Raw genomic sequence first — 27,396 nt, forward strand, 5'->3', positions numbered from 1 at the left:
AACTCGTCACGACCACTGCTGAGTTCATGCTACAGCGTTGGATGCCACGGTGTACGCACTAAGCTTACCATCAGCCGTTCCAGATTGCGAAATCGAGCGGTACCTGGGCGTTTTGCATCCCGCCAGCATGTCGCGCTACGAGAGCTACTCGGGCGGCGCAAGCCGTACTTTCGCTCCATACCCATCTTCTGGCGGCGGCCGTGGAGGCGGACACGACCGGCGCACCCATCACAGGGGAGGTTACAGAGGTGGCAGGCGAGATCATTACCGAAACGGCGGTGGTAGTTATCACGGCGGTAAAGGCAACACTGGAGCTGCCGACTACAGGGAGAATGACACCGAGACCCACAGGGCCAACAAGCTCAGAAGTACACTCCTTGGTCTTGGGGAGAAGGCCGAGTTCCACGCGCCAAGCGAGCTCTATGCTGTTGCACAAGACCTCGTGGACCAGGCTTCATCATCTGCACAGTTGCGAGAAGTCATTGAACGGACATTTTTGATCATGTGGGTACCGTGATGCCTTGTGCGAGACTGCCCTTCAAAAGGCTGACTGCCTTGCTGCTATCCCAAGGATCACCGAGCAACCGCAAAAAATGCCTCTGACAGCTGCTCTTCTTGCGACGCTTGTGCTTGCTCCACCAACGCCAAAGGATCAGCCGACCGATGCCAAGGAGAGCTCCAGCTTAGGATCCGTCGTCGTCAATGAATTATTGCAAGCTTTCCGCTCATACCTCGACGCAAGACTATGGAGGAATGTTAGACTCACGGTAAGCCGGCTCACGACATCTGGATGAATGGCTGGAGTTGACACAAATGCATCCCTTTTTCTCGCCAGCTCCGTTTCTTCTGCCTCCTCACTCCACTGCGAATCATTTCCGCCTCGTCGCTGTACAAGCTCTTCGACTCGCTTGCTGCTGTCATGGATGAACCCGCGGTCACACTGGCCCGTGCAGACCGGGCAGCAACGTGCATCCTTGAGCCACTGTGCTACACTGGCGATCAACTTCTAGCTGCGGATCCAGGTGCAAAAGAGCAGCTGGACAAACTGGTCGATGCTCTGCAGAGTTACGGCGCAAGCAGAAGAGTGGCGGATGACCTTCTCTTGCCATGGCAGCGCCATGCCAGTCTGCAACCTCTTTCGACGGAGGTGAGCGTATCTCACAGAGACCGCTGGCCAGGTGCAATCTCTTCTGACACGCTTCCAAATTGTGTTCATTCACGAAGTCGTTCGAGACTCTCTTGCAAGCCTTGCAAAACCACAAGTCACTCGGCTACCCCAAGATCCCCTTCCTGCCTCAGCCGGGCGAGCTTGTCCCTCCCGCAATCAGTGCAGATCTCAATGCGGACGTCGCAAGCACAGTGGATGTTCCAGAAACTCTCATTCCTCCTGATGAGGAGGACTATGTTTCGCTCGGACAGGACCTTGCGCTTGCAAAGCTCAACCAGGCTGCTGGACCGCAACCATTGGGAGTGACTAGCAAAGCACGCGCCAAGATCCTAAGCGCAGACGAGGCTCAAATCAAGCGAGGTGGAACAGGCCCACAGGGCAGATTCATTTATGCCCGCTGGATGACAGAAGTAGGTCTGGAAGGATCGGCTAAACATGATGCTTGCCGTGACTGACCAGGCGTTGACTCATCACATTCAGTCGACTCCATTGACAGACTCTCCGTCATCAGTGGTGCTGCGAAGCCTTGTCAATGATCTTATTGATTTGTATGAGCCGAATCGACGGACCGCAGCAAAGGTTCTATTGGACTTGCCCAAATTCCTTCACAAGGGTACATTTGGCGGCAAGATGGATCCGAATGTCGGTCTTGTGGGTGATACGGCTATGGACTGGTCATCCGCACCACGTCTGTTGGCACCTGCATCTGGCTCCTGGATCCTGGAAGATCTGCTGGTTGAGGTGAGGCAGTGCTTGCAACCAACTTTGTCAACATCAGAATCTCGTCTGACGCAAGCATCTTTTCTAAAATTCAGGGTATCTTATCGAACGCCCTCTTGCTCCCGGCTGCTCCACATCCGGAACTCTACTATGCTGCATTGATGCGGGAAGTCGTGGCAGCCAGCCCGCAGACGATTGCGCCCGCGATCGGCAAATCACTTCGGCGTATATACACAGCCATGGCCACCGGAAAAGTAGAAACAGAAGTAACGAAGAGACTGAGTGACTGGTTCAGCGCGCATCTCAGCAATTTCAACTTTGGGTGGGCATGGAAGGAATGGGTGCCAGATATGGAGCTGCCGCCACAACATCCGCGCAGGGCATTCTGCGTCCGCGTCGCAGACCTTTGCGTCCGCTTAGCATACTATGACCGTGTCAAGTCCGTGCTTCCGGCTGAGCTTCAAACAGGCGCGCTGCCCCAAGAAGAGCCTGGGCCCAGCTTCACTTATGAAGATCCTAGTGAGTGATGTCTTCGATTTTTTGCTTTGCAAGATCCTCGGCTGAGTATGCCTTGCGTTGCTAGACCAAACGTGGCACGTGAAAGCAACAGAGCTCGTCAACTCTTTCCGGGCAAAGGCAAGTGCTGACGTCGTTTTGGCCAATCTTGAAAGCTTCAAAAGGGAGATCATTGCCCCGGATGACGTGACGATGACAGATACCGACGCGCCAACGGTAGCTACAGAAGCACAAGCCGAGATTATGATTCGCGACGTGGCAGTGCAGGCGGTCCTAAGCGTTGGCAGCCGAAGTTTCTCTCACTTCCTGAACGTGGTTGAGAGGTAAGGACCCCTTCTTTGATGCAGAGAGCTTGAACCATACGCTGAATGAAACCTATCTTGCGCATTTAGGTACCACGCCTTGCTCCGAAACTTGTCCACATCACCCGAAATGCGCATCCACATCCTTGGCGCGGTCGCTCGATTCTGGAGAAGGTCGCCGCAATGGATCCTCATCGTGGCCGACAAGTTGCTCCAGTATCGCATCCTAGAGCCATCGGACATTGTCAAGTACGTCTTCGATCCAGCAGCCTCAAAACTTCCCGTAGATGGTTTGGGCCAAAATGAGGAAGCACGAGACTGGAGCTCCTTCGTTTGGTGGGATTTACTCCGCAACACGATTGAAAAGATCAATGGGCGTGTCAACCAGTTGCAGGCTCGTGTTGAAGCCTTGGAAGCGGAGGAAGCAGCACGACAAGAGATGGCGGAAGCTGAAGCCGCTGCAGCACCAAGCAAGAAGGCAAACGAAGAGGAAGAGGCACCTGCCATAGTCTTTCCAACTTCTGTTGCAGTTCCTGTCCCGGAGGACCCCGCGAAAGAGAAGAAGGATACGTTGCAAGATCGACGGGTGGCTTTGGAGGCTGTTATGACTGAGCAGCGTAAGGTTTTGTCGGCGCTAATCAACGGCTTTGCTGAGGCCATGCCCGCCAACCCAACGGACGCTGTGGACGAACCCGATTGGAATCAGTACTGGTTGACAGGATGGTCGAAGGAGCTTCTTCGTCGGGTGAGTGTTGCCGAGGTCGCGATCAAACGATCAAACTGACATTGTGGCTGCCGTCCAACAGTTCCACACTCAGTTTGGGCAAAACCAGCAAACACTGACGGCGGCGTTCCCCAAGGCCATACCTGCCGAATTCCGCCGACTGTTTGACCAGTCATGTGTGCTCGACAGCGAATAAATTGTGGCTGTGATGGATATGGTTGCGATAGCAGCGGTGCTGAGAAACTATAGGCTGTGTGGCATTCATTCCGTCGACATGCATGCATTGATGGGATGAAAGATTCTACATAGATGACTCGATATGCGCGATTGGGGTGTAACGTAAACATTGCGCAGAATATGCACCTCTAAGCGGTATTGTCTGGCACAAATTCGCGCCAGCTCTTGACCTCAGGCGGGATCTTGCCCTCCTGATAGCCAAGCAAACCTCCTTGAGGAATTTTGCGCTCAAGCGCTTCGACGAAGAGTTCCGCGCAACGTGCCTCATTGATAAGCGGGACACCGAAGTCCACTGCATTCCGGCGAGCTACGTAGTCCTCATCCATGGTGTCGCGACCGCGGGACTTGGCTAGGTTGACAACGAATTGAATCTCATACTCATCGAAGACCTCGCGCAATTTACTGTGAGAGACATACGAGTCAAAATGGATCTCGCATATGCGCGCACTGAGCAAGACACTCACCGCTTGTCTTTCAATGGGAACCAGATACGCTTCGCTGAGACGTGCGGTATGGAATTGAGGAAGGATTCAACCTCAGCATTCGAGCAGTACAGCTTGAAGCCCACTAAGAGTACACAGCGTGACATTCAGCGCGTTAGCACATGTTCAAAAGAGCGCTTTCGCGATGCACACTTACAGTCATACAAGCGGCGGGCGACGCTTGCCATCTGCGGCTTGGAGATGTCGCCACCGATCAAGACACCCTTGTTTGGTTCAGGCACCCGGAAGCCTGTGGTGGACGCAATGGAAGCCCAGTATGCTTCGGCCAAGTCCTTGCCGAACGAAGCCACCTCGCCCGTGCTCGCCATTTCTGTACATTTTTATGTCAATCATCGATATGCTAATGAAAGCAAGCTGTAAACTCACCGACTCCAAGGAAAGGGTCTGCGCCAGCCAGACGAGTCCATGAGAAGACAGGAACCTTGATGGCTACGTAGTCGCGCTTTTCGTTCATCAGATCCACTGGCTTCGGGACATCCTGTCCAACAATGGCACATGTCGCAATATCGATGAAGCTACGATGGAAAAATCACGATAGGTCAATGGTCAACCCTCAAGGCCCAACATTTCAACTGAAACCCACTTGACACCCAACACCTTGCTGACGAATGGGAACGAACGACTGGCGCGCAGATTGCATTCAATGACCTTGAGAGCTGCTTCTGTCTCTCCTTCCTCCGCAGGCTTTCTGATGACCTGCATGTTGAATGGGCCGCTGATTTGGAACGCTTTTGCAACCTTTTGTGCGATGGCCTTCAAGCGCTGGAGATCGTTGGGATCAAGTGAGAATGGCGGTAAAACCAGCGTTGCATCGCCGGAATGGACACCAGCATTCTCCACATGTTCTGACACTGCATGAACGAGAAGCTCGCCTTTGTACGCGACAGCATCCACATCAATCTCTTGAGCATTGTCGATGAACTAGAACGGAACGACAAGTTGGAGAGCGTAAGAGTATGGCATATATGAGCATGAGGAGCTCAGGACGCACCTTGCTAAGAACAACCGGGTAGTCAGTGTTGACTTCTGCAGCTCCTGTCAAATGCTGTTGCAATGTGGATTCGTCCCAGATGACATTCATGGCCGCACCTGAGAGTACGTAGCTGGGACGGACAAGGACAGGGTAGCCAACCTTGGACGCAAATTCTTTGGCCTTCTCCACGGTAGTGACCTCGACCCATTCGGGTTGATCGACGCCGATCTGATCCAAGATTGATGAGAATTTGTGACGATCCTCGGCAGAGTCGATCATGACGGGATCGGTACCGAGGACATTCACTTCATTGTTCTTGAGCCTAAGCGCGATGTTTTGCGGAAGTTGACCACCGACGGAGACGACAACACCAGATGCGCCTTCCAGCTCGTAGATATCCATCACACGCTCAAACCCGAGCTCTTCGAAGTAAAGCCTATCGGCCTCATCAAAGTCCGTGCTGACAGTCTCGGGATTATAGTTGATCATGATGGTCTTGTGGTTCATCGAGCGGACGCGGCGAGCGCAGGTGACAGCGCACCAGTCGAACTCAACCGAGCTGCCAATGCGGTAGACACCAGAGCCAAGGACCATGGTTCCGTTGTCGTCAAACTCGACATCATGCGTGGTCGCATTGTAAGTCGTGTACAGGTAGTTTGTATGCGCGGGGTACTCGGCAGCGACAGTGTCAATACGCTTGACGAAGGGGGTGACACCGAGCGATTTGCGGTGCTTGCGAACAACATCCTCGGTGCTGTTGGTGAGTTGCGCGATCTGCCTGTCTGAGAATCCCCTTTGCTTTGCAAGCAAAACAGTCTCCTTGTCAACAGCGCTGATCTCGCCGAGGTCTTTGAGCGTGTGATGGATGTCGACGATGTTCTGGAGCTTGTGCAGGAACCAGCGGTCGATCTTCGTGAGATCATGGAGCCTCTCGACATCGTAGCCCTTTACGAGCATTGCGTACGCGATGGCGAAAAGGCGCGTGTCCGTGGGAACCGCAAGGGCGTGGTCCAGGTCGACAGGCTCGATGTACGGAGCAAAGCCATCGTAATTTGGCGCAATTTGGCGAATGGCTTTCTGCAGCGACTCTTCAAATGTTCGTCCGATAGCCATGACTTCGCCCACGGACTTCATACTCGAGCCAATCTCACGGTTGACGTGTTGGAACTTCGAGAGATCCCACTTGGGGATCTTGGTGACGATGTAGTCAAGGGAGGGTTCGAAACATGCAGTGGTTGTCTTGGTGACGGCATTGGGAAGCTCCGGAAGTGTGTGACCAAGGGCCAGCTTGGCTGCAGTGTAAGCAAGCGGGTATCCTGTCGCCTTGGACGCGAGCGCACTTGACCGACTCAAGCGGGGGTTCACCTCGATCACCCTATACTCTCGGCTATCCGGGCTGAGCGCATACTGAATGTTGCACTCTCCAACGATACCAAGATGGCGGATGACTTTCAACGCTGCAGTGCGCAGCATGTGGTAATTGTCATCCGATAGGGTCTGAGACGGGGCGACGACAATGGAGTCTCCAGTGTGGATCCCGAGCGGGTCGAAGTTCTCCATGTTGCAGCAGATGATTGCGTTGTCTTCCTGATCACGAAGAACCTCGTACTCGCTCTCCTTCCAACCCTTGAGACTCTTCTCGACCAGGATTTGCGGGCTCAGAGAAAGCGAGCGGGCGCTCAGATCTCGGAGCTCTTCCTCGTTCTCCGCAAAGCCAGAGCCCAACCCTCCCAACGCATAAGCGGCACGGACGATGACAGGGTATCCAATGTCCTCTGCTGCCTTGAGTGCAGCATTCACAGATGATACGGCTTCGGACTTGGCGACTGGAATGTTGATCTCTGTGTACATGATCGATACATCAGCTTCCACATGCCAGTAATAGAATGCGGGGCGGGCGACTGAACTTTACTCACGATCCAGAGCTTGCACGAAAAGGTCCCTGTCCTCGCACATGCGCAGCACGTCGACCTGAGAGCCGAGGACCTCGACACCGAGTCGCTCAAAGACGCCCATCTCATCGAGCTTGACGCCAACGTTGAGAGCGCTTTGGCCGCCAAAGGTAAGGAGAACACCATCCGGTCGCTCCTTTTCGAGCACGTATGCGACATATTCGGGAGAGATGGGAAGGAAGTATATTTGGGACGCTAGATGATGACTGGTCTGAATAGTAGCTATGTTGGGGTTGATCAGGATGGTCTCGATACCAGATTCACGGAGAGCCTTAATAGCCTGTGAGCCGCTGTAGTCGAATTCTCCAGCCTGTCCAATGCTCAAGCCACCTGATCCGACAAGCAAGACTTTTTTGACTTGAGACCGCTTGACCTGCCAGAGGTAGACATGTGTGAGTAAATGGTGACCATTGGGAGACAGGTGCACTACTGCCCATCGAAGCGAGACACACCTTTGGCAGCCATTTTGCCCACTGTTGCAATCCAGTTGCGGACGGCTCGTATTCAGTGTGCTGAGCAAGTGCCGGTGTAGAGGGTGCTGGGGAAGAGAGCCTGGAAGCATAGGAGAGCTGCCTTGCCTTGCTTTGTGCCCTGGGTGACAGCGGTGATGGCTCCACGGGAGTTGGGCGGCGATGAGAGGAAATAGAGCGAGTCAAAGGCGGTACGCAAGCGATGCCAGCGGCTGAAAGAGGTGCGGCACACGCAAACTTGAGGCTCTTGCCGCTGCCAATACCGCTACCGCTGACAAAACCGTTGCGGACGGACTGGCAGAAGGCGCGGCTGCCAGTGTTTATCAACCGATTGGGAATCATGCTTGCACCGGGTTCCGAGCGATGGCTGCAATCGCCTTTAAGCTCCGTGCACGCAAGGTGATGCCAGACACACAAGGATGAGCAGCAAGGGAGTGCAGTGAGGGTTTGTGCGAATCAGCTGAGCTGTGCCCTGCTGTATGCTTGTGCACCGCCAGTCCTTATGTCAGAAGGGAAGGAGAATCGCAAACTTGGTAGCTACCAACGAAGGGAGATATGAAAAAAGCACTCTTTTTTTTCTTCTTTCTCCAACTCGAACTGCACCTCTCGGCCGAAAGATTAGTAACTCAATATCCTTTTACTTACGTAATTGATTTGGAATTGCACCCAAGTGCAGACTTGGAGAGAGAGGGTTAGGCTGCTTTTCTGCTTTTGTCCGCATGTGAAAGCGCGAAGAGCGAAAAGGATGGCGCTGCTGGTGGGCGGGGAAATTCACTCCATCAGTCATATCAATCAAGAATCGATCGAATGCTCGCCAGGTCGCAAACGGCAGATCAATGGGTCGTGCCCATTCCAACCTACTTTGAGCGGCTGGCGATGTCTCCGTGCTCATGGCGTGAGAGTGATGATGTTGCGTGCGACCCACATGTGGTGCAATGTAGGCAATCAAATGGTAGCAGTAGAGTTCCAGTTTCAACCCGCCTGCCAATGCTGATGCGATGATAGCGATGACAGAGGGAGTGTGTGGTAGCCTAGTGCATTCGCCACTGCTAACACATCCCATCCCATCCAATCCCATTCCATCCACTTGGCCCGTCCACCTTTATCCAGCAGTCAAGGAGGCTTCCTTCGAGTCGTTCCCGTTTGATCGTAGCGACGATCGCATATTGCCTTTACCCATCCCGTCCGTTTGGCAGGTTGGGCTACACTGGATACACAATCACATACTCACGTACATGCATCACGCTGTTTCTATACCCCACCTCCATGACCGCCACAGCGGCTGCACTGCCGCCCGCGACCGCTCCTGCGCACCAGGATCGGTCAGCGATGGGCACACCCGCAAGCAGCTCTGGTGGGCTGGTGCAGGTTAAACCAGCATCCCGCCATGAGCGCCGATGCCAAGATGATCCTCCACGGGATGCCGAGGACACGCCATTGGTAAGAAGCAGTGCCATCCAGAATGCGGATCAGCTCGACTGGCCCGAATACTTTACCCTCGCCCAGCAGACCCTCAACGTCGCCAACGCGGCACAATCCGTAGGCTTCAACATTGCCAAAGGTGCCACTGCTGCATCTCTCAGGGTCGCACGCTTCTTCACCAAGCATGTACTTGCGCTGCCAGCTCTTGCCATCGATGTAGCCGTTGGCACTCCACCCGACTCGCCGGGCATGCACTTGGCCGCCACCGCTGGAGTCGATGGGGTCTTCAATATTGTTGATGCCATTACACTAGGCTCCTTGGACGTCGGCTGCGCGGTTACCGCCGCTTCCTTATCAGCGGTATCGACAGGCGTGGAGTGCGTCTCATCCACCATGCATTCGGACGTATCTCGCAGTCTATCTACCTTTGGAAGACTTTTTAGGTGAGCGGCCCCATCAGATAAGTAACGGCCCATTAGATCATGTATTCACATTCTCCTGCTCATCAAATGTGCACAATCAAAAGTCGCGAATGGAATCGCACCAGTGATGAACTTCCTCCCGGCGGACTACCCGTCTACGAACGCCTGACCATCGCATGCGCCATCCTGTGCTGGGTCTCGTTGCAAGCCGTGACGGCCGAAGACTTTGAAAGAGACATGTTGGAGCATCTGAGTCTGGTGGCCGACGATGAGGAGCTCCAGTCCCTCATCGCTGCACCAGGCTCCGATGCCCACGAAGTGTCTAGTGCGCGGCCCCGAGTCCGTCATCTGGTGCAGCACTCGCGTCTCATCCTTGCAATCTACGGTGGCGTCATCATGGCGCTCTTGAACAGTGTCCCATCGAACTTCGCCAAGAGGACACAATCACAAGATGCAGAGGCTGCTCGTATCCCGGTCGACATCATTGATCAGCCTTCCGCCATCACTCAATTCGAACTGGAAAATCCACAACCCTCCATCCAGCTGCAGCGCTTGCAAGGAACTCAAGAGCAATTACGCCGTGCCGATAAAGCACATACAAGCGCCGCAGCAGGAAGGCAATCAAAGTACGCTTTGGACAACTTCTCATACATCGACCTCCTCACTGGCAAGTATGATCACTACTTGTTGCATGAGGCAGCTGGCGTGACACACTCACAAGCTGTTCGCGGCAGCTATGACCAATCAGTACACAGCGCGCAAGAGCTGAATGGACGAGTCAACAAAAGTCGACCCAACTATTACGTCATCACATCTCACGAGGCTCGCAAGATCATCGTCGTGATGCGCGGCACCGTCACACTAGGTGACGTGGCAACCGATCTGGCATGCGAGAGCCAGTCGCTCGATGGCATCATCAGCGGCATTCCCGCAGCATCCCGGGTGCACGCTGGCATACTCGTCACCGCTTTAGCCATTGGACGTCAAGGCAGAGCTGTTCATCGAGCAGTTCGAGAGGCTGCCATCCGTTCCCCTGATTACGACCTCGATCTCGTTGGGCACTCACTCGGGGCTGGCGTCATGGCCCTCTTGTGCCTGCTATGGGGCTCCCCTGCCACTGGAAGGACGCGGGAGGACAGTGCGTTGGGACCGCGAAATATTCATGCATACTGCTATGCAGCTCCCTGCGTCATGGACGCTCAGCTTGGCCTTCATTGTAACCGCATCATCACATCCTTCATATCCAGCTGGGATTTGGTGTCGCGCCTGTCACTGGGCAGTATCACGGACATCCGGAACGTCATCGCTTGGCTCTGCTACTGGGAGAACTCGCCAGACGAAGACTTCACATGTGCTGGATTCATCGGATCAACGCTCGAGCACCAAAGCGGGCGCATGGACTCATCCACCTCTGTCAGACAAAGGTTCGAGGACAAAGCAAAGTACCTCATGCAGCGGGTGAAGCCATGTATGACCGGTGTCCATCTTTACCCTCCGGGCAAGATTTTCATCAGCTACCGCAACACGGACCTGCGAACAACACAGGGAGGCAGGTCGCCACTCTTATTTGAAGTGACTGGCGATCGAGCTCGAGTCTTCGATAGAATTGTCTTTGGAAGCGGCATGCTGTATGATCATCTCCCCCAGGTCTATGTGGAGACCTTGGCTCAGTTGAATGTCAACGAGGCCCCCAGAGTTTGACAGAAGTTCCATATATTTTATTTATTTTTCTCTTACGGAGGCGAGCGCGAAGAACATATTTCGTCACCGTGTCACAGTCGTCGCCGGGGAGAGTAGTGATCAAGAAGCACCGCAAAATATGGATATCAAGAAAGCGCCGGAAATGTTACCATAACGTGCAAAGACGTTCTCGACGTGTTCCACGGCCGATGGAGCCCCAGAGAAGAGTTACACCCGCGGCTGATGCACCACGTGCATCCAGAACAGCGATTACTCGGGAGCATACCATTCAATCTTGTCTGCCTATTCGTACGCAGCTGAAGCAATGTGGCTTAGCAGCCAGGCGGAAGGGTGCGCTAAGCGTCTAGCTCAAGGTCTTGCGTTTGTCATTGCTACTTAGCGACTGGCATACTTTGGCTGCCAGTGTAACGGGATGATTATGAACGTCAAATATCAACCGCAGTTCGGGCATCGGCATTCCAGCTTCTCAGACGAGGAGCTTAGCGCAAGGCTAGCTTTCACGACCGTTAGTGTTGGCCCACCCCTTTCGGCCGGAGCCATGTTGGAATTAATGTAACACGCACATCTGAGAACGTGGCCAAGCCTAGCATTGTCGTGATGGGCCTGGTTGCAATTAAGTTTTACGCTACCAAGAAATATTGCAGACTATCGTGTGATCCAAGTACTGAGCGAGCACTGAATCGTTAATACGGAGGAGTTGCGCGCAAGAAACAGAACAAATTGCAATCTCACCTATGCAAAAAGCCATCTGAATATCACGGGCCAATTGTTTCTTCGGCATGTGCGTGCGACCCAAACAGGCTAGATCACACCTTCGGCACCATTCGTTCGCCATTTGATTAGAACAGCGATTCCGGAACAGCTTCGACCATACACTCTCTCATCGCTGGATTGAAGACTGTCTTCCCACTCGTAAGACCCTTGTGTGACACTTCGCGCTCGTGATACATCGAATCAATGTATATACCGTAAAAGAACGCGACAGATATATTTTTAGGTTGTACCAGATTTCAAAAACTCCGGAACTTGCTACCGCCTGCTATTGCCATGTAAAATTTGGAATAGGCAAGGTAAGCAATGCACGGCCCTTTGTTCACCAGCGTTTCAAGTTTGCCCATAGGCAGTGCAAGTCGGACCTGTGCACTTGTGCTCGTTTGTGGCAACAGCAAAAGCATAGTTAAGTGATATGCGTGGTCGATTTTGGGATTGAGGGAGCAATGGAGGCGAGAATGAAAGCTGTCGGACAACGAATTGTGGACATCTTCACAATCACCTACGGGGATGAGCTGCGGTACACTCTTTCATGAAGCGATGGCTCATTGCAATCAAGTTCGGGATGCTTGTGCTTCTCATTGTTCTGTGCCTACACGACTTCTAGGAGCTATACGTGCAGGTCCTTATATATTTACAAGGTGCTGGCTTTCACGTGCAGCCATTGGGGCTTATTACCTACCCTCGAACTTTCCATGCTGTTAGATGGTGTTCTATGGACTGTGCTGCTTCGCCATGCTCCGCGTCGTTGGCTTCTGCGCCCGTGTCCGCACTGCTCAGCTTCTGCGTCATCCGACATGTCGAAACTGGATGGGTGCTTAAGACTGGGGATCCAGATGTGGGATATGTTGCAGCGGTGTCGTTCCCGACGAGAATACCGTTTACTGCGCACTTGTTCAATTTAGTGCTTTGTAACGCCCCAGCGCGCAGGAGGTAGGCTGCTGGGTCTATTGTGCGAAGGTGGTCGATCGGTCCCTTGCAATTGCGGTACACTCTTTCTGAAATCTGGAGTATCATGTGACTGTTGCGACGCACGATGCATATGCGCAGTAGATGTACGTATAGGCTGCTGCTGCGACCAAATCGCCCGAGAGTGCCTGTTCTGGCTTCAGCTCGCGGATCCATGCTTGGACCATGTTGAGGAGAATCAGGTTGAAGCGTTCGGCGCATTCCATGCTGTTGATGCGTGTATGCGGGCTCAAATTTCCTGCTGGATACTGTGTTACTGTGTTGTCAGAGTTGCTACATACCACATGCCGATGTATTCGCAACCGTTACCAGATTGGAGCATCTAGTACTCCTGGCCTGTGTCCTGCTCCACTTGCGCAGATCCAGATATCGATGATGCCGGCAAGATTCGTGCGATCTGCCGGTCTGTGAACCCAGCCTTTGCTGAGCCATCATCTGTAAAGGTCAGGGAGTAGCGTACGCTGCTTATGCTCTCGCATGGCCACAGGCCCAGCGATGTCCATGTGGACCCTTTCATGCGCATTCCGTGCTCTTCTTTCTTCCCTTGTGGCGCCATATTGGGAATGGGTGGCATTTTCCCGAGTGGGAACGCCTCATTTGTACGGTCAGCTTTTGTGATGTGTAGGTCCTCACCTTCCAGATCGTATTGTGCCACTCATGCACTGTGTCCGAAGCCTCGGTAACCATAGTTCACTGTCTTCATTTTGTACATCCTACATATGCCGACATATTTTGCGTTGCGCTGGTGGTTCCCTACATGAAAGGGAGAGCTACAATGCCGCTATGCAAGCAAAGCCGCGCTTATGATGGTTACCATGCCGTTTCCACTACCTGAAGAAGCAGTGGCCCTATCTTTTTCTGAGAATGATGCAGCTACAGGCTTACCTCGCGAGTTTGGTTCCGCTAACAATACTTAGGCCCCGCTGCATAATGTGGGACCTCAATTGCATTTTTGACAGAGATAGCGACGCCGTTGCGTTTGTCAGGCTTGACATGAATCGATCTATCTTCGCCTTCAGCCGTTAGCGCACCTGTTCAAGCGACAGGCGGCTTTGTGGCTAAGAAGGGATTCAGTCCACTTGTTTTGGATCGGCATTCATGTTGCAAGTCACCTTGTTGTAATTCCAGCAATCGTCCTTCTCTTACCACTGTGCGTGAAATGCTTGCTGAACATGATTGTGCCCACTCACCTCGCTGGCATTGTTGCAACACTGGTAAAGCTCCTCCTGGAACAGTGTTGCATCATTGTGTTCCCTTGTCAACTGATAGCTAAGCTGTTCAAGAATCTGGGCAATGTCGTTTTAGCATGCGTTGAGTCGGACACTAGTGGTGAGGCAGCAGCCGGTCTCCAACGTTTCGACTCTTGGCGCCTTTATCTTGTAGTACACTGTTGCGATGCGGCGGTACCCCTACATGCTCTCTGAAAACCCTTTCTTGACGGTCCAGGCGTCTCTCTTACGGATCAAGAGGGTAACTCTTGGGATGCTACGTGACTTCCAACGTGTCACATAGTTCTTTAGCTATCTTTAACACGAAGTTCGAGCCAGTGATCCTGTCATCAATGGCAAGCACCAGCTACACCAAAGCCTCCTCCTTCCTGCGCTCGTATTCAGCTGCAGTGTTGTTGTCGTTCTTGGGTTAGTGAAATTACCGGTCAAGTAACCCCCACAGGCCGGTCTTATCATCAGCATCCAGGTTATGAAAGCCCACAGGTCGTAGCTGCCGCCATGCAGCTTCTCGATACTGACAGTGGCCTCGCCGAAGTCGCATTTGCTGACATCTTGATCCTTTGCGTCAAGTCTCTTGGGGGCTCGAGTCAGACTGGAAGTTTGGGCTCATAAGCCTATGTAGCGGGCCTTTGGATGACTGAAACAGAATAGGCCAACATCTTCTTACTCTATGCTACACAGACCCTCGGCGCTCCGCACAACTTCCTTTCACTTCTTCAACGTGCTAACTTTCATGCGCAGCCATTGTAGCTTCCCCCTGTACTGGAACCTTTCATGGTCCTCGCTTGTATACCATAGACCGTACTTCTTCGCGGTCCTTCGCCCCATTACGTCCGCGCGCTGCCATTTGTACTATGTCAAAATCGGCCATCTATTTAATAACCGCAACGCTCGAGCGCTGTTTATGCCAAAACGACAAAAATATTCGCTGTTTGCGTTTCGTCGACTTTTCAACGCTTCTAGAGGAGCTGCGACTTCGTCACACTTGCTGCCTGTCTCTTCACGCATTAGAATGATCAGTGTTGCTACTTTCGCAAGGTGAACTTCATATGGTGCAAGTTCACGAAACATTGAGGGACTGAACAGTACTTCTGCTTTCGCATGATTTTTTAATTTCCAATCCAAGGTTGGCTTGACGCATCTTTCAAGAGCCTCAGGGCTCCTATCTTCAAGTTTGCTGAAGGTCCTGCGCCCAGCCACAGTCTGTCACACTTATCAATCGACTGATCTGGATCACGGGCCTAGCAACAGCATAAGCTGCAAAGTGGAACCTTGGTCCTTAGGAGGGACGGAACTGTCTCAAAGTTTGGCGTTAGGATGATCTTCGACAAGAACCTTCCTACCAAGGGTCTTGGCAGTGTCAAAGCTCATGTCGAATCCGATCGTCGACTCTGCCAAGGTCCTACTTTACAACGTTGGCTATTCTATTGACCTCGAACAGTTCATTGATACGTGTGACAGTCTGTTGCCCGGTAGATGCCTCGGCAATCCTAACGACATAACCTTTGAGGTTCTTTGCAGGTATACCAAACCACCCCTGATCCTCAGATCCTTTCTAAACCCCTCAGCAAAGCGACAGGAAGGCTCAGGAGCAGATGACTGATGGGCAATAGCTCAGACACTGGCCTAAAGAATGGTTATATGGCTAGAGTCATGGCTGACGGATTGAGCTACAGCACCCACATTTTCTCGACTACCAGATTGCCACATGTGCTTGCCATCAGCTCACGTGCGCTCTTTCGTCTCCAAACGCTCTTGCCTCGCCTCTGCCAATTTCGTTCTCACTCTTAGCTCCTGGAACCCAACCTCCGCTCAATCAGTCAAGGCTTTCGTCAACATCCACCCACTACTGCTATTGCACGGACTGGAACTACAGCAAGCGACATGCCCTTGTCTCTGCGTACGCTCCAAGAAGCAAAGTCTCGCAGGCATGACTGGGATGGCACGAGACGAGGCAAGTCGAATTCGACAGGCCCGTTGCAAGAAACAAATGGACCCCCGTCAATCGACTACCTGATGCACATGTGTTACCCAGCACCTGGGTTTCCAGACATCGCTAGGGGCAAGTCTACGCCATACCAAGGATACCTTTACGATGGCCCCAAACTGATCATTTGTGTTCCTCCGCAATCCGTTAAGCCATAGTCTAACACTAACTCATCAGTCGATGTCGCTACTTATTCCAGTTCTAGCCAATCAGCCAATGCCGCAGCTCCCTCGAGTTGCCATTATGTTCGAAACATCCTCCTAGGACCGCGCGCGCGGTAAGGACGGTACGGATCTCTTCACCAACCATCAACACCCAGGCAAGATCTCTCGGCCATGCCGCTAGGCTCGAGGATATCAGGCCCATTGATTCAGTGGCTTTTCGAGTTGTCGCGGCCCAACCAGCATTTAATGTTTCCTTAATAGAAAGTGTGGGGGGATTTTCGAGCTGCCAATGTTCTACCGATGTACAGCCTCCGCCTGCTGTCCAAGGTCGGCAAAATTGGAGGATAGGTCCCAAGATCTTTACCGGAGGTGATCGACGCATACCCTGTGTGACTGACACCAGCTGAGCCCCCTTTCCCATCACCCTATTCTACAGCTAGCTCTGATGTATTGCACTGGCGATGTTGACGCGACCATTAATCTAGACCGGGAAGCCTCAGATCTCGCCGCACAGTTGACTATTTTTTGGCTGAGCGCCTCACTGCCGTCAAGCGTAGCTCTTTCAGCGATGCCTCTGTTAGCCATTCCGAAGATTCCTAGCCTTGGGCCCTGGGGATGGCAAAGCAAACACTGTTGACTCATTCCTCCTCTGTTGGCAGGACTACGGGCGTACAATTCCGACCCTTGAAACTGCACGGTCTCGTAGACGTCCCATGGTCTTCGCCGACGGAGTTTTGACATCTTGTTTTCGCCTTTGGCAACAAAAATGGTCTTTTGTCCATCCTTTCCATAGGTGAATCGCGCTCTTCAGGTCGGCACTTGCGATTTGCTAATTGACCAACTAAATCTTCGAGACCTTCTACGTTTGCGGACTTCTCACGTAGATACAAACACCACGCTACATCCGCTCTGGACAGTACAGATCGCGACTGCCGCAACCTCTTCCCAATTTCTCATCTCATTCAAGCTCGTTTGAGACCCCGGACTATAGCGCTGCATCGCAAACATCTCCAACCACCTTCGTCCGAAATGTCGTCGGCAGCCTCCTCCGAGAGCAGAATAGATGCAAGACAGTGATAGCAATAGAGACACCCGCAAGGGTCTGCAGCATATGGAATGGTGATGATGAGGTCGTCCGATGCTGTGTTCGGTTTGCCTAGTGTGTTACCTCTAGAAGCGAGGGCACCTGAGGCTGGGTCCAGAGGGTCGCTGGTGGGAAGACCAACTCTGAGAACACCAGAAGATCCACCTTGCGATGCCTGATATCGCTGCCAGCACAATGCACAAGTACTGATAGGAAGTGCAGCAATTTCGGGGATGACTTTGCTTAAAGCAGCCTCCCCGTCTGAATTACCAGAGCCCTTGAGCGGGGTAGACAGACCAGTCCGATCTCTCAGGACCCTTGGCAGGATCTTTGATGCTCTGCCAAGTGCTGTACTGCAGATAGGTAATCTTGTGAGATACTTGAGTATCCGGCGTGGCTTCAATAATGGCAAAAGGAAGACCAGAAATTCCTGCAAAATACCGCAAAGATCCCAGTTAAAGTACATGCCATGAGTGTCGAGCGCGGAGAGAGACTCACGGTAAGTGCGTGCCATACAAGTTGCCGGTTAAGGTATTCAAAAGAGACATTCCGATGCACGGTGCGTTTTGCATATATGAGGCGGATGCCCAGAATGCGGTCCGCAAGAGTTCGATATCTGTTACCCGTGCAACAAAAGCGTGCGCTCGCAGTCAACACTGGGAAGAGAAGCCCTAGCATGCAACACACTCACTTTCCGTTGCCTAGGAAAAGACCGAAATTGATAAAGGCAGCAAGAGTGTACCACCGTCGGAAGCGATCCATGAGGTTCCACAAGGTGTGGCGCGTCGTGCTGGTAGGAAGTTCAGAGTACGGGTGCTGCGCCATGTTTAATTCTGACCTTGCATACGCATACGGAACGATGGCCGTAATCAAAGGGTATAGCACAAGCTGCTGAATCGAAAGCTTTCGATCTCGAGATGTAGACTGCACTACATAAGGGAAACAAGAGCTTTAGTAGTCAGCGCAAAATAGAAACATAAGCCGGGCGACGATGAGAATACGACTAACATCCTCCACGATGCGCCCACTCGTTCCTGTACTTGAGATTTTGCAGCATGGATCCGTACGAAGCTTGGTGATCAATGATAGAAAGCTTAAACAGCGCCAATCGCATGACGAGTAGCATCTCTGGCAAGATGCGCGAAGTCAATGTTGGCTGTAAACCGTTCGATGCGAAAGTTCAGCGATGATTTGCAGAGCCTTTGAGTAGGATCGCCCTGCTCTCAGGGCACGTACTTGGATCAAATTTACGGCATCTTTCATTGGAGCCAGCAGAATTTCAAGCAGCTCGCGGTCCAAAAGGTCAGCATCTAGCTGCCCGACCCTCTGAATTCGTAACGGCGGACTCGGAAAGTGAGACAGCCTCCTTCTGAGCGATTCGATCGATGGCTTCGCAGTCTCGTGTCTTGCCTCCCAAAACGCCTCCAAATCCAGATCAACAGGTAGTTGTGATGGGAACTGATTTGGTGTGGCTGGTGTGGCTGGTATGGCTGGTATGGCTGGTATGGCTGAAGTTGTTTGTGCTGTGCTCCGGGTATCCTCACCAGCCATGTTGCGCTGCTGACTGATAGGCGTTGGTGGGCGCGTCTTGTTTTCGATGTTGTGCTTCGATACTGAAAACACGAAGAAAGACGAATTCAGCGACTGGCACGGTATCAATGCTCGCTAGAGTTATTGCCACAAGCTTCTCAGTCTTTGATTGAGCCCATCCGCTTCCTATTGTATCCATGTGGACAGGCTGGGGTGTACAACGAATGATGTGCAATCAAACGGCAACAGGTCCGACTAGGCCGTCCTCTTTCACATATGGAGCAGCACAGACTCTCGGGACGCGGGACCCTTACATAAGCTTGCTTCCGGATTTTAAAGAGATATAATCGGTAAAAAGGACAACAATCCTAGTTTATAGCTAGTCCTGTTGAGTCTACCTTCGATTTCTCGCGGGCCATGGCCAGATCTTTTCCGACTTACCACGGAAGAGCTGATCGCTGAGAAGCGCCTTCAAGCACGCTGTTAGTCGTGAGGCTTTCCCATTACATTACAGGTTACAGCACTTGGTTCCCATCAAGCTTTCAAACTCCCGTGTTCACTTTGGCGTGCTCCGCCTTACATGCAAATCGCCGCTTCTCTCTGTCAATCTGTCAATCTGGCTACTCTACGCCCTCTCAACTCTATTTTTCTGGTAATCCGCGGTCACATTTTTGTGACAGGATTGCATTTCGAGCGTCAAGGACTCAGCGCTGCATTTTGGAGGCCTGCAAACTTTCTGAATACCTCTCTGAATCAGTCTCGGTACAAAGTTGCATTCAGGATGGCGACTTCTGCAGTCGAGTCGGCCGCCAAGCGTCCTAAGGTGGACCAAAGCTCGGAAAGAGAAATTGGAATCGTTACGCACTCGTGAGCTTGCTGGTTTATCCGCTGAATGCATGCAATCCGCTAATATACCTCTATTTGGTCGATTGTAGAGGCGCTTTCCACGGTAAGAGACGCTTCTAAGGACAAAGGTAGCATATCCGACGGTGTTCTCACCATCGCTTTGATATATTCTGTTTACATGCAACTCGTGCTGTGCGCAGCTGATGAAGCCCTTGCAGTGTCGATGCTTCGCAGACTTCCACGGTTCTCTCAAATGCGTCAGTCCCGACTGTGGAGTGCATATGGCATGTTTGCTGACATGGTGCAATTGTGCTATTCTGCTTAGACAGCGCTGACGCGCACCCGTGACATGTCGCTCATAGACCGTGGCACAATTGTGGTGGATGTCGGGGCAACTTACGACGCGACTAAGAACCGCTTTGATCATCATCAACGTGGTTTCGAGGAAACGTTTGACGCTGATCACAAGGTCAAGTTGAGCTCCGCCGGTTTGACGTGGAAGTGAGCCAAACGTCGTTCATTCGCATCCATTCGTCTTTGAACGCTAATCTAATGTCACACCCACAGACACTTTGGCAAGGACATTCTGCGCATCAGCGCCCCTGCGCTCACGCCAGAAGAGGTTGAGACCCTGTACATCAAAATGTACGACGACTTTGTGGAGGGGATTGACGGCATCGACAACGGCGTGGAACGCTATCCGGCTGCTGCGGGCAAGCCAGCTTACAAAGACCGGACAGATCTTTCGTCTCGGGTCAGCTACCTGAATCCTCGCTGGAACGAGGAGGTGGACGATGAGGAGAGAATGCGCAGATTCGAGAGAGCAAGCAGCTTAGCCGGGCAGGAATTTTTCGACCGGTTGGACTACGCAGTCCATGGTTGGCTGCCAGCACGCAAATTGGTTCAAACAGCGCTTGCGAATAGGAAGACAGCGGAAGGCGGTGATTCGTCGGGAAAGATTCTTATCTTTGATGGATACGTCAGCTGGAAGGTGAGCGTGCAGATGAGCCTGATCGGAAACTTGTAATCACTGATCGTATTTGCCTCCCCAGGACCATCTCTTCACGCTCGAGAAGGAGTCGAACATCCCGGCTGAAGAGCAACCGCTGTATGCTGTCTACCCAGACGAGTCTGGTAAGTGGCGGGTGCAGGCAGTCCCAGAGTCACCAAGCAGCTTTGCGAGCAGGAAAGCTTTGCCCGAGCCTTGGCGAGGCATCCGAGACGACGACCTCAGCAAACTGAGCGGTGTCCCTGGTTGCATTTTTGTGCACCAAAGTGGCTTCATTGGAGGAAATCAGACGCGGGCCGGTGCACTCGAAATGGCAAGTAAAGCCTTGCATTGGAGTTGACCGCGCGCAAAGCATGTAATACGAGCACCAAGCACGAGGCATTGTCAAGTTTTGCATGCGTTATGAACAAACTCGCTTGAAAATGGTGCCAATTCGTGCATCATACATGCCGCTCTCCCGAAGTGTGACGCATACGATAAGTGGCAAACGCCGCCCGCAGTCAGCCTAATGGTTCATTATTTAATACCCTCTTGCACGTGAAATATTACACATAGCACAGTGAGGCTCGAGCACAGGTGCGACGATCCTTTTCCCTTTCGCAATACAGGTTTGCGAACCGCAGAGATCCGCTGCCAAGTGGCAGTCGTGTTGCAAGCGGCACGTGTTAGATTTTGTTTCCGAGTCGGATGCCATGTTGCATCGGCAAGTGGCCTGTCCTGTTGCACCGCAGCATGCGTACAGTGCTGTCTTCATACCATATGTGAAAAGCGTGAGAAGGGATGCAATGCGAAGAGGCGCAAGCGATCGTCGGGGACCATTTAAAAGGACATCAATCCACCTTCTCCCATTGATCCACGCTTTCGTAAGAGTTGTTGCCGCAGGGGGCGAATTGTTGGACTTGCTGGTCGGCGGCATGAAGAAATGGCATAGCGAACGCTGTGGCGCCACTGGCCCCACTGCTAACCTGCGCAGGTCGCGGGCGGAATGGCAGCATGAATTATTCAGCCCACGCGCAATGGTTCCGCAGCTATCACCAAGCATGCCACCATCCTTATTGATGTTTTGCTAACATATCAAGGGTCAGCTAATACTGTAGCCCAGGTCATTCTGCAAAGAGTCGCGCATCTTTCAAAATGGCGAAGTCAAAGAAGTGAGTACGTCGTGCTCAGTGACCACAACTCTACTCATCGGTATGGTCGGATCGAGGTTGGCTGGCGGAGAGGAAGGACGAGATCGCTTTGGATGCGAAATTGGTATGGTGGGTCATTGACTCGGAAGCGAGGGTCTTCGGATCTTGGCCTGCCCGCAGTTGTTTAAGGAGCGAAGACTATGACCACCTTGCTCCTCGCGCTTGAAATGCTTTGTTCGATTGATGATGTTGACCCTCCTTCGTACTCGATCATAGCCACACCAACCACAACCAAAACAAGAAGGCTCACCGAAATGGTATCAAGAAGCCAAAGACAAACAAGTACCCGAGCTTGAAGGGCGTGCGTATTACAGCCTCTCTGCTTGATCCACTTCAGTGGCGACCCCGGGATTGTTGGAAATATTCTTGGATGGTTGAACTCTAAGAGTTGACGGGGCAGAGGTGATGGCAATATCTGCGGGTGACAGGGAGAAGTCCATCTAGCAAGCTGGCTTCTGAAGCTGGAAGCGGTGTAGGGCATGCAAGTCGCTTTGAAGCGCACGCAGCGTTATATCTTGCTGATTGGGCCTGTATCCCAAGGGGACTTGTGGCGGAGCATAAAGTGCGCCATCTTTGGAGGGCAATGCGAGTGGGCTGGGTCAGGAATGCTACAGCAAAATATTGGGAGCTCGAAGTGCTAAGAGCAGCTGTTTCTATGTGCAAGGGGAGACCCCATTACACCTGTGAAGCTTCACTCCCAGTAGCAGAGGCCTCGCATACTTACAGTCCTTCGTGTACTTACAGGTTGACCCCAAGTTCGTCCGCAACCAGAGGTACGCAAAACACGGCAGTGAAAAGGCAGCTCGCCTTGCCAAGGCGGAAGCGTAATCAACACGATACAACCACGCATCTGTACTTCTAGGGGCGACTATGCATACTGCTTGATCATGTCGATTGCATACTTTGCAACGCTGGGTATAACGAGCAAAGGAGCACGGAAAGCTAATGGTACAAGGCATACTTGCATACGGAAAGTTGCAACTGGGTGGGTCGACCTTTTACGTGTCTTCCTCGGGGACTGGCATCCAATTCGGTCCAGCCGAAATTGCGCTTCTTAATCCCAAACCGTCTCGTCGGCTGCTCATCTGCACCGACCGGATAGATGTGTCAGTGGTAAATGTGTCTTGCAGGCTGTGCGAAGGTGGATGACGCTCATGGATAATGATCGTCCTGTCACTTGATTGAGAAGCTGTTCTCGATGCGGCGATCTGTTCGTGTAGCTGCGGACTGTCCGCACTCTTGCGGCCACCACCGGAGGTGATGTATGTTTGCAGCATTCCGGAGGGACGCGGGCGGAAGACGGGTGGGGCGCAGAACTTGGTGGGGGCCTCCGATGAAGGCGAAGCCACTGTCCGGCCACCAGGCGGACGTAAATGGCTGTTCACTACCAGCTTGGTAATGCGGGAAGTGCCCGGGCGCGTGGTTGCTGTCGATGGAGGGGGCATAGTAGAGGCCGTAGAGCGGGCGCTGCTAGGCGGTAGCTGGCCAAGCTTTGGCTTCTTCGCTATCGAGCCTGTTGCTGGGGTGGTGGGAACGCGAATTGGTGTCGCAGCTGTGCGGTTGTGAAAACTTGATGGGCCCAGTGCAGGTCCATCCGACATAGTGGAAGAGTTCGAGATCGTCCGATTCCGTTTGCGAAAGTCGCGCGTCGACGGGTCAGTAAGGGTTTCTTGCAATGTGGTAAGATAGGGAACGCCATCAATAGTGAACTCTTTCCCATGCTCCTCCTTCCATGCCGGTATCATCTTCAATAATTCTTGCACGAGCTGCAAATCAGGAGAGAGAATATGTTAAACGGAGCTGCCTACTGAACGGAAATCGGCCCAAATATCACCTTCGGCTTCTGAACCTTTATTCGCTTTCTTGTTTTCTCCTCGCGCAGCAGCCGCCCTGGGTCCCCTCTAGTGTTCTTGAAGCGGTTGGGATTTTTCGCATCTTCCTCCATCTGTTTTTCCTCGTCACATAGCTCCTGATACCGCCGGATCGCCTGCAAAACGGGCTCCTTGGTCTTGACTTCGTGCGCGAGTCGGACTATCGCTTCTTCGTGCAGAGCAAGCGCCTCCTCTGTACTGCCCTCACTATCTACAAAGCATTGAGGAAAGGATTCGTATCTCTCAATGTCGGAGAGACGAAGGGTGTCCCAGAGGCGCCGGATGCGCTCGCGCAATTTTTCGATGAACAACGACATGTGCTCTCGGCGCAGATCTTGCATCTTCTGAAGCTCTCGTCGATATGCTTCGATGGCCTCCAGCGTACTGCCGCTATTGGCGTGGACGAATGTTTCCATCTCATCCTGGGGCACGTCGAACTGCATCCAGATCTCGCTGAGCTCATCGTAGAGTTGTTGGATCCTCTCCTCTCTTTTTGCTTTCTCAGCCTCCAGCGCAGCCAGCTTTGCTGCGACGCGTTCCAAGTTCGCTTTAGTGGGCAGGATCCATTCCTCCAATGGCTTTCGTTGCCGAATCTGCAGGCATTGTGGCGCTTGGTCTACCCCGCCACTATTACCGTTGCTGTTCCGGCTGCCACCGCTGCCATTACTCTTCCTTGTGGGCGTTGGCTCGACCATCTCTGGAGGGCAGAAAACCTCTACCTCCCCGGTGGTGTTCTTGAAGTGCTCAAAATCGCCGTAAAAGTGAGCTCGCCCGCCCGTCTCGGGGCCAACGTGCCAGATCGGTTTGACTTGCAGGTGCGTGAGGATCTGTGCGTCAAACTCATCCTGATTCACCTCTGGTGTGAGATGCAGCGCTGACCAGAGGTTGAGAATGGTCTGAAGCTGATCCTGCAGCAAGCTTGTTCGTGCTTTGACCTCTACCTCGCCTTTCTTTGTCTCCGCTTCCAATGCGGAAATGTACGACAATGGAAGTGCTCGGATCGTTCCATCAGACAGGCTGCCTGGCACAAGAGGTGTATTGACAATATCCCCCAGCACTTGCCGTTGCTCTTCTAGCTGGCTGATCATGCGATCAGCTTGTGCTTGACGTGAGGTGTGGACGGAGCGAAGATTGCTGATTTCTTGATGAACACGCTGTTGCTTTTGATGGAGGGTCTGCATGTGGATCGAGATGAGTCAGGAAGTATGCGGACAGAGAGGATGGTAGACATCTCACCAGAGGAGGTTCTTCAGCTGCCCCATCGCAAGGTGGCGAGCCTGAGGTCTCTCCCAGCGCCTCTTTTAGACACTGTGCCTCGATGTTTCGCGCCTTGCAGTCATCGAATATCTCCTTTTTTCGATCTTGTGCGCGTTTCAAGTGACTCTGGATACTGCTGGTCAGGGTGTTGTGAAGTTCCTGGATTGCGCTTTGATATGTGCATCCTGAATCTCCAATCTCCTCGTAGAGCACTTGTAGTTGGCTTGTCGAGGACGACAGAAGTTGGAGCAGAGATGCAGTCTCATCCATCTCGGATGGAGTGAGATCTCCGCTGACGGAGTCAGATGTCTGTTTGTGTGCAATAGCGAGAGGATGGGCAGCAGCAAGTCGCCAATTGCATTCCGCGTCTCAAGTGCAAATGGCGCGTGCAAGCTCAGCAAGCATACTTTCGTGTCCAGCTTCAGTTGCTTGTTCTATTTCTCGAGTTCCGGTTGAATGGACGAGTTTGTAGCTTGTTCAGGCGTGCGAATGAAGGCCATTGGACGGTGCGGTGGTCGTGGTGTCAAGACTCAAGTGTAGATGGGTCGTGGTGTTGTGTTGATTGCCTGCGGAGATGTTGGAATGTCGATCAACAAGAAACAGAACACGTCGCGTGCCTCCCCCAATTCCCAAGGCGCCTTATAGTGAGTGACACAGGCGCAGTGCCACCGTTGATACCAACAACAGTCATTCAACTGACTCCATTGGCTTCTCTGCCAACACCTCCCAAGTCATCAGATATATGCAATGCACGTGAGACATGGCATGGCGCGTATATCGCTCGCTGTATAATTGACGTGCTTGAGAACCTCAACTGCTGCAGCGCCTGTTTATGGCATCGGATGGATCCGCAGGTAGGAGAATCGTTGGGTCTGCAATGAACGACGAGGCCGCAATCCTGAGGTCAAAATAGCGTGCCGCGCCCACGATCTTCCCGGGCGGCCGCCTTAGAACGACGATGGCATCTACAGCTGCGTCCGCCTGGAGAACCCTCGCCGCCTTCGACGATCTCAGCGAAAGCTGGTCAACGCATCAGCAGCAAAAGGATGGAAAAGATGGTCTTATGCCCAAATCATATGAGGCCGAACGCTCCGTCAGGAAAAGGGCCGGCTCGTTGCCCTCTCAATCTTCCAGCTCCATTGTGCTGCAGCCCGAAGCACATCCTGCTTCAGATCCAGAGTCTAGCCAAGTCGCATGCATGACGCCTAGCAATGGCAGCCTCTTCCATTTGACTGAAAGACCTGAAGGCCAAGTCGACTTTGCCGACTTCAAATCCCGAACCGAAAAGATCGGATACTCGCGCTGGCAAGCAATTGAGACTTCGACACCCCCGCCACCGGTACGCCCTCATGCGGCTGTCACCCAAGCGAAGACTGTTGCCAATTCCAGCGATCTCAGTTCCTCATCCTCGCAGGTGAAGCAGGGACACCGCATGGAAGCCGATTGCCATCATGACCCGTGTGCTGAAGTGGTCGCCTCGACGGTGCAATCTGTCTTGGACGGTCTGAATGAATCGCACCACGACGAGGCTACCGTACTTCATCACTCGGACGTTTCATCTCTACCGCCAATGCTTCGTCCGGCATGGCAAGACGGGTCACCGGCGAAAGAACGCCTGAAGGCCATCCATGGAGGCAAGCTGCCAAAGGGGGTCATCTCTGCGGGCAAAACGAATCTTTTCTCGCCAAGCAAGTTACAGACCATGTTCAGGACACCAACCCCGACTCCGACCAGGCCAAATATGACCAACGACATTCAAGAATCATCAGAAAGAATTGAACCTCAAGGCTCCTCGGCCTCCGAATTCATGCAAGATTCTCTCGCCGGCAGGGGAGCTGTGCCGACCGCCGCTCGCTTTGGTTTTCCATCTGGCGCTGATCAGAAGCTCCTTGGCCGAATTCCTGTCCTTCCGATGGATTCAGCTGGACCAAAAATAGCACTGGAGGCAGAAATATATTCAGACCCTGTTGAGCTGCAGATGCGTGAGCAGAAGCGCATCCGCCTTGATACTCGAGGCCGTGGTCCGCAACTTTCGTCCTTCCCCAGTCCTTTCAAACCGCCCAGCAAGTCACCCGAACGCAACTACAAAGGTGATGCTGCACGCCTTCTGCGAGACGTCAAGCGCAACCTGTTCGGAGTAGAAGCATCAATGACGAACACCAACGAGAGCACTCCCTCTCCAGGCACCCCTCTGGCCAACGCGAAGGGCTGCGATCGCCTCCAACTCGAGCATCTCTCAGACGAAGAGTCTCCACGACGACTACTGCGACGCTTCACAGTTGCACGGGCACGCGAAGCTGCGAAATCGAAAAATGAAGCTGGCACCAAAGGAGCTTCTCCGAAACGCGCCGAAGAGCCTCAGTGTGACTTTGCAAAGGA

The 27,396-nt window shown here is 52.8% G+C and overlaps 8 protein-coding genes across 8 annotated transcripts; 4 read left to right on the plus strand and 4 right to left on the minus strand.

Moving 5' to 3' along the window:
• Positions 1 to 18: 18 nt before the first annotated feature.
• K437DRAFT_254024 (uncharacterized protein) lies at positions 19 to 3,807 on the plus strand. The gene is made up of 9 exons (XM_013390008.1): positions 19 to 504; positions 572 to 767; positions 836 to 1,147; positions 1,225 to 1,578; positions 1,649 to 1,909; positions 1,984 to 2,407; positions 2,472 to 2,727; positions 2,797 to 3,451; positions 3,513 to 3,807. Exons 1-9 carry the CDS (start codon positions 128 to 130, stop codon positions 3,624 to 3,626), a joined length of 2,949 nt encoding a protein of 982 aa, XP_013245462.1. The 5' UTR covers positions 19 to 127; the 3' UTR covers positions 3,627 to 3,807.
• K437DRAFT_254025 (putative arginine-specific carbamoyl-phosphate synthetase, ammonia chain) lies at positions 3,695 to 8,106 on the minus strand. Its single transcript, XM_013390009.1, has 8 exons — positions 7,548 to 8,106; positions 7,060 to 7,468; positions 5,162 to 6,984; positions 4,754 to 5,091; positions 4,537 to 4,685; positions 4,307 to 4,480; positions 4,132 to 4,234; positions 3,695 to 4,069 (listed from the first exon to the last, which is right to left on the minus strand). The coding sequence occupies exons 1-8, from the start codon at positions 7,905 to 7,907 to the stop codon at positions 3,796 to 3,798; spliced, it is 3,630 nt and encodes a 1,209-aa protein (XP_013245463.1). The 5' UTR covers positions 7,908 to 8,106; the 3' UTR covers positions 3,695 to 3,795.
• A 788-nt stretch (positions 8,107 to 8,894) lies between these two features.
• On the plus strand, positions 8,895 to 11,110 carry K437DRAFT_220368 (uncharacterized protein; the record flags this gene model as incomplete). The annotated part of the gene is made up of 2 exons (XM_013390010.1): positions 8,895 to 9,430; positions 9,514 to 11,110. The coding sequence occupies 2 exons, from the start codon at positions 8,895 to 8,897 to the stop codon at positions 11,108 to 11,110; spliced, it is 2,133 nt and encodes a 710-aa protein (XP_013245464.1).
• Positions 11,111 to 12,559: 1,449 nt separating this feature from the next.
• K437DRAFT_261232 (uncharacterized protein) lies at positions 12,560 to 13,406 on the minus strand (the record flags this gene model as incomplete). The annotated part of the gene is made up of 3 exons (XM_013390011.1): positions 12,560 to 12,902; positions 12,941 to 13,123; positions 13,180 to 13,406. 3 exons carry the CDS (start codon positions 13,404 to 13,406, stop codon positions 12,560 to 12,562), a joined length of 753 nt encoding a protein of 250 aa, XP_013245465.1.
• A 3,678-nt stretch (positions 13,407 to 17,084) lies between these two features.
• Positions 17,085 to 19,165, minus strand: K437DRAFT_232002 (uncharacterized protein). Its single transcript, XM_013390012.1, has 5 exons — positions 18,551 to 19,165; positions 18,323 to 18,470; positions 18,006 to 18,243; positions 17,813 to 17,930; positions 17,085 to 17,744 (listed from the first exon to the last, which is right to left on the minus strand). Exons 1-5 carry the CDS (start codon positions 18,863 to 18,865, stop codon positions 17,193 to 17,195), a joined length of 1,371 nt encoding a protein of 456 aa, XP_013245466.1. The 5' UTR covers positions 18,866 to 19,165; the 3' UTR covers positions 17,085 to 17,192.
• A 703-nt stretch (positions 19,166 to 19,868) lies between these two features.
• K437DRAFT_220395 (metal-dependent protein hydrolase) lies at positions 19,869 to 21,039 on the plus strand (the record flags this gene model as incomplete). The annotated part of the gene is made up of 4 exons (XM_013390013.1): positions 19,869 to 19,947; positions 20,020 to 20,191; positions 20,258 to 20,681; positions 20,743 to 21,039. 4 exons carry the CDS (start codon positions 19,869 to 19,871, stop codon positions 21,037 to 21,039), a joined length of 972 nt encoding a protein of 323 aa, XP_013245467.1.
• Positions 21,040 to 21,820: 781 nt separating this feature from the next.
• K437DRAFT_243357 (putative RPL29-60S large subunit ribosomal protein) lies at positions 21,821 to 22,885 on the plus strand. Its single transcript, XM_013390014.1, has 3 exons — positions 21,821 to 21,850; positions 22,106 to 22,190; positions 22,634 to 22,885. Exons 1-3 carry the CDS (start codon positions 21,834 to 21,836, stop codon positions 22,715 to 22,717), a joined length of 186 nt encoding a protein of 61 aa, XP_013245468.1. The 5' UTR covers positions 21,821 to 21,833; the 3' UTR covers positions 22,718 to 22,885.
• Positions 22,774 to 25,512, minus strand: K437DRAFT_254032 (uncharacterized protein). The gene is made up of 3 exons (XM_013390015.1): positions 24,997 to 25,512; positions 23,724 to 24,935; positions 22,774 to 23,655 (listed from the first exon to the last, which is right to left on the minus strand). The coding sequence occupies exons 1-3, from the start codon at positions 25,285 to 25,287 to the stop codon at positions 22,888 to 22,890; spliced, it is 2,271 nt and encodes a 756-aa protein (XP_013245469.1). The 5' UTR covers positions 25,288 to 25,512; the 3' UTR covers positions 22,774 to 22,887.
• Between the last annotated feature and the right edge of the window lie 1,884 nt (positions 25,513 to 27,396).

The sequence above is a fragment of the Tilletiaria anomala genome, assembly GCF_000711695.1.
Source record: "Tilletiaria anomala UBC 951 chromosome Unknown K437scaffold_8, whole genome shotgun sequence".
Taxonomy (NCBI): Eukaryota; Fungi; Basidiomycota; class Exobasidiomycetes; order Georgefischeriales; family Tilletiariaceae; genus Tilletiaria; species Tilletiaria anomala.

Excerpts from the sequence above, each read along its gene's own strand:
- K437DRAFT_254024 (XM_013390008.1), top strand. The coding sequence starts at position 128 with ATGTCGCGCTACGAGAGCTACTCGGGCGGCGCAAGCCGTACTTTCGCT. Across the intron at positions 1,148-1,224 it reads TGCAACCTCTTTCGACGGAG|TCGTTCGAGACTCTCTTGCA; the intron begins GTGAGCGTATCT and ends TCATTCACGAAG. Across the intron at positions 1,579-1,648 it reads ATGCCCGCTGGATGACAGAA|TCGACTCCATTGACAGACTC; the intron begins GTAGGTCTGGAA and ends CATCACATTCAG.
- K437DRAFT_254025 (XM_013390009.1), bottom strand. The coding sequence starts at position 7,907 with ATGATTCCCAATCGGTTGATAAACACTGGCAGCCGCGCCTTCTGCCAG. Across the intron at positions 6,985-7,059 it reads TTTCGTGCAAGCTCTGGATC|AGATCAACATTCCAGTCGCC; the intron begins GTGAGTAAAGTT and ends TCATGTACACAG. Across the intron at positions 4,235-4,306 it reads CGCCCGCCGCTTGTATGACT|TGGGCTTCAAGCTGTACTGC; the intron begins GTAAGTGTGCAT and ends GTGTACTCTTAG.
- K437DRAFT_232002 (XM_013390012.1), bottom strand. The coding sequence starts at position 18,865 with ATGGCTGGTGAGGATACCCGGAGCACAGCACAAACAACTTCAGCCATA. Across the intron at positions 18,244-18,322 it reads GTGGGCGCATCGTGGAGGAT|TGCAGTCTACATCTCGAGAT; the intron begins GTTAGTCGTATT and ends TCCCTTATGTAG. Across the intron at positions 17,745-17,812 it reads TTGTATGGCACGCACTTACC|GAATTTCTGGTCTTCCTTTT; the intron begins GTGAGTCTCTCT and ends GGTATTTTGCAG.
- K437DRAFT_243357 (XM_013390014.1), top strand. Across the intron at positions 22,191-22,633 it reads AGTACCCGAGCTTGAAGGGC|GTTGACCCCAAGTTCGTCCG; the intron begins GTGCGTATTACA and ends GTGTACTTACAG.
- K437DRAFT_254032 (XM_013390015.1), bottom strand. The coding sequence starts at position 25,287 with ATGGATGAGACTGCATCTCTGCTCCAACTTCTGTCGTCCTCGACAAGC. Across the intron at positions 24,936-24,996 it reads CAGCTGAAGAACCTCCTCTG|ACCCTCCATCAAAAGCAACA; the intron begins GTGAGATGTCTA and ends ATCCACATGCAG. Across the intron at positions 23,656-23,723 it reads TAAAGGTTCAGAAGCCGAAG|CTCGTGCAAGAATTATTGAA; the intron begins GTGATATTTGGG and ends CCTGATTTGCAG.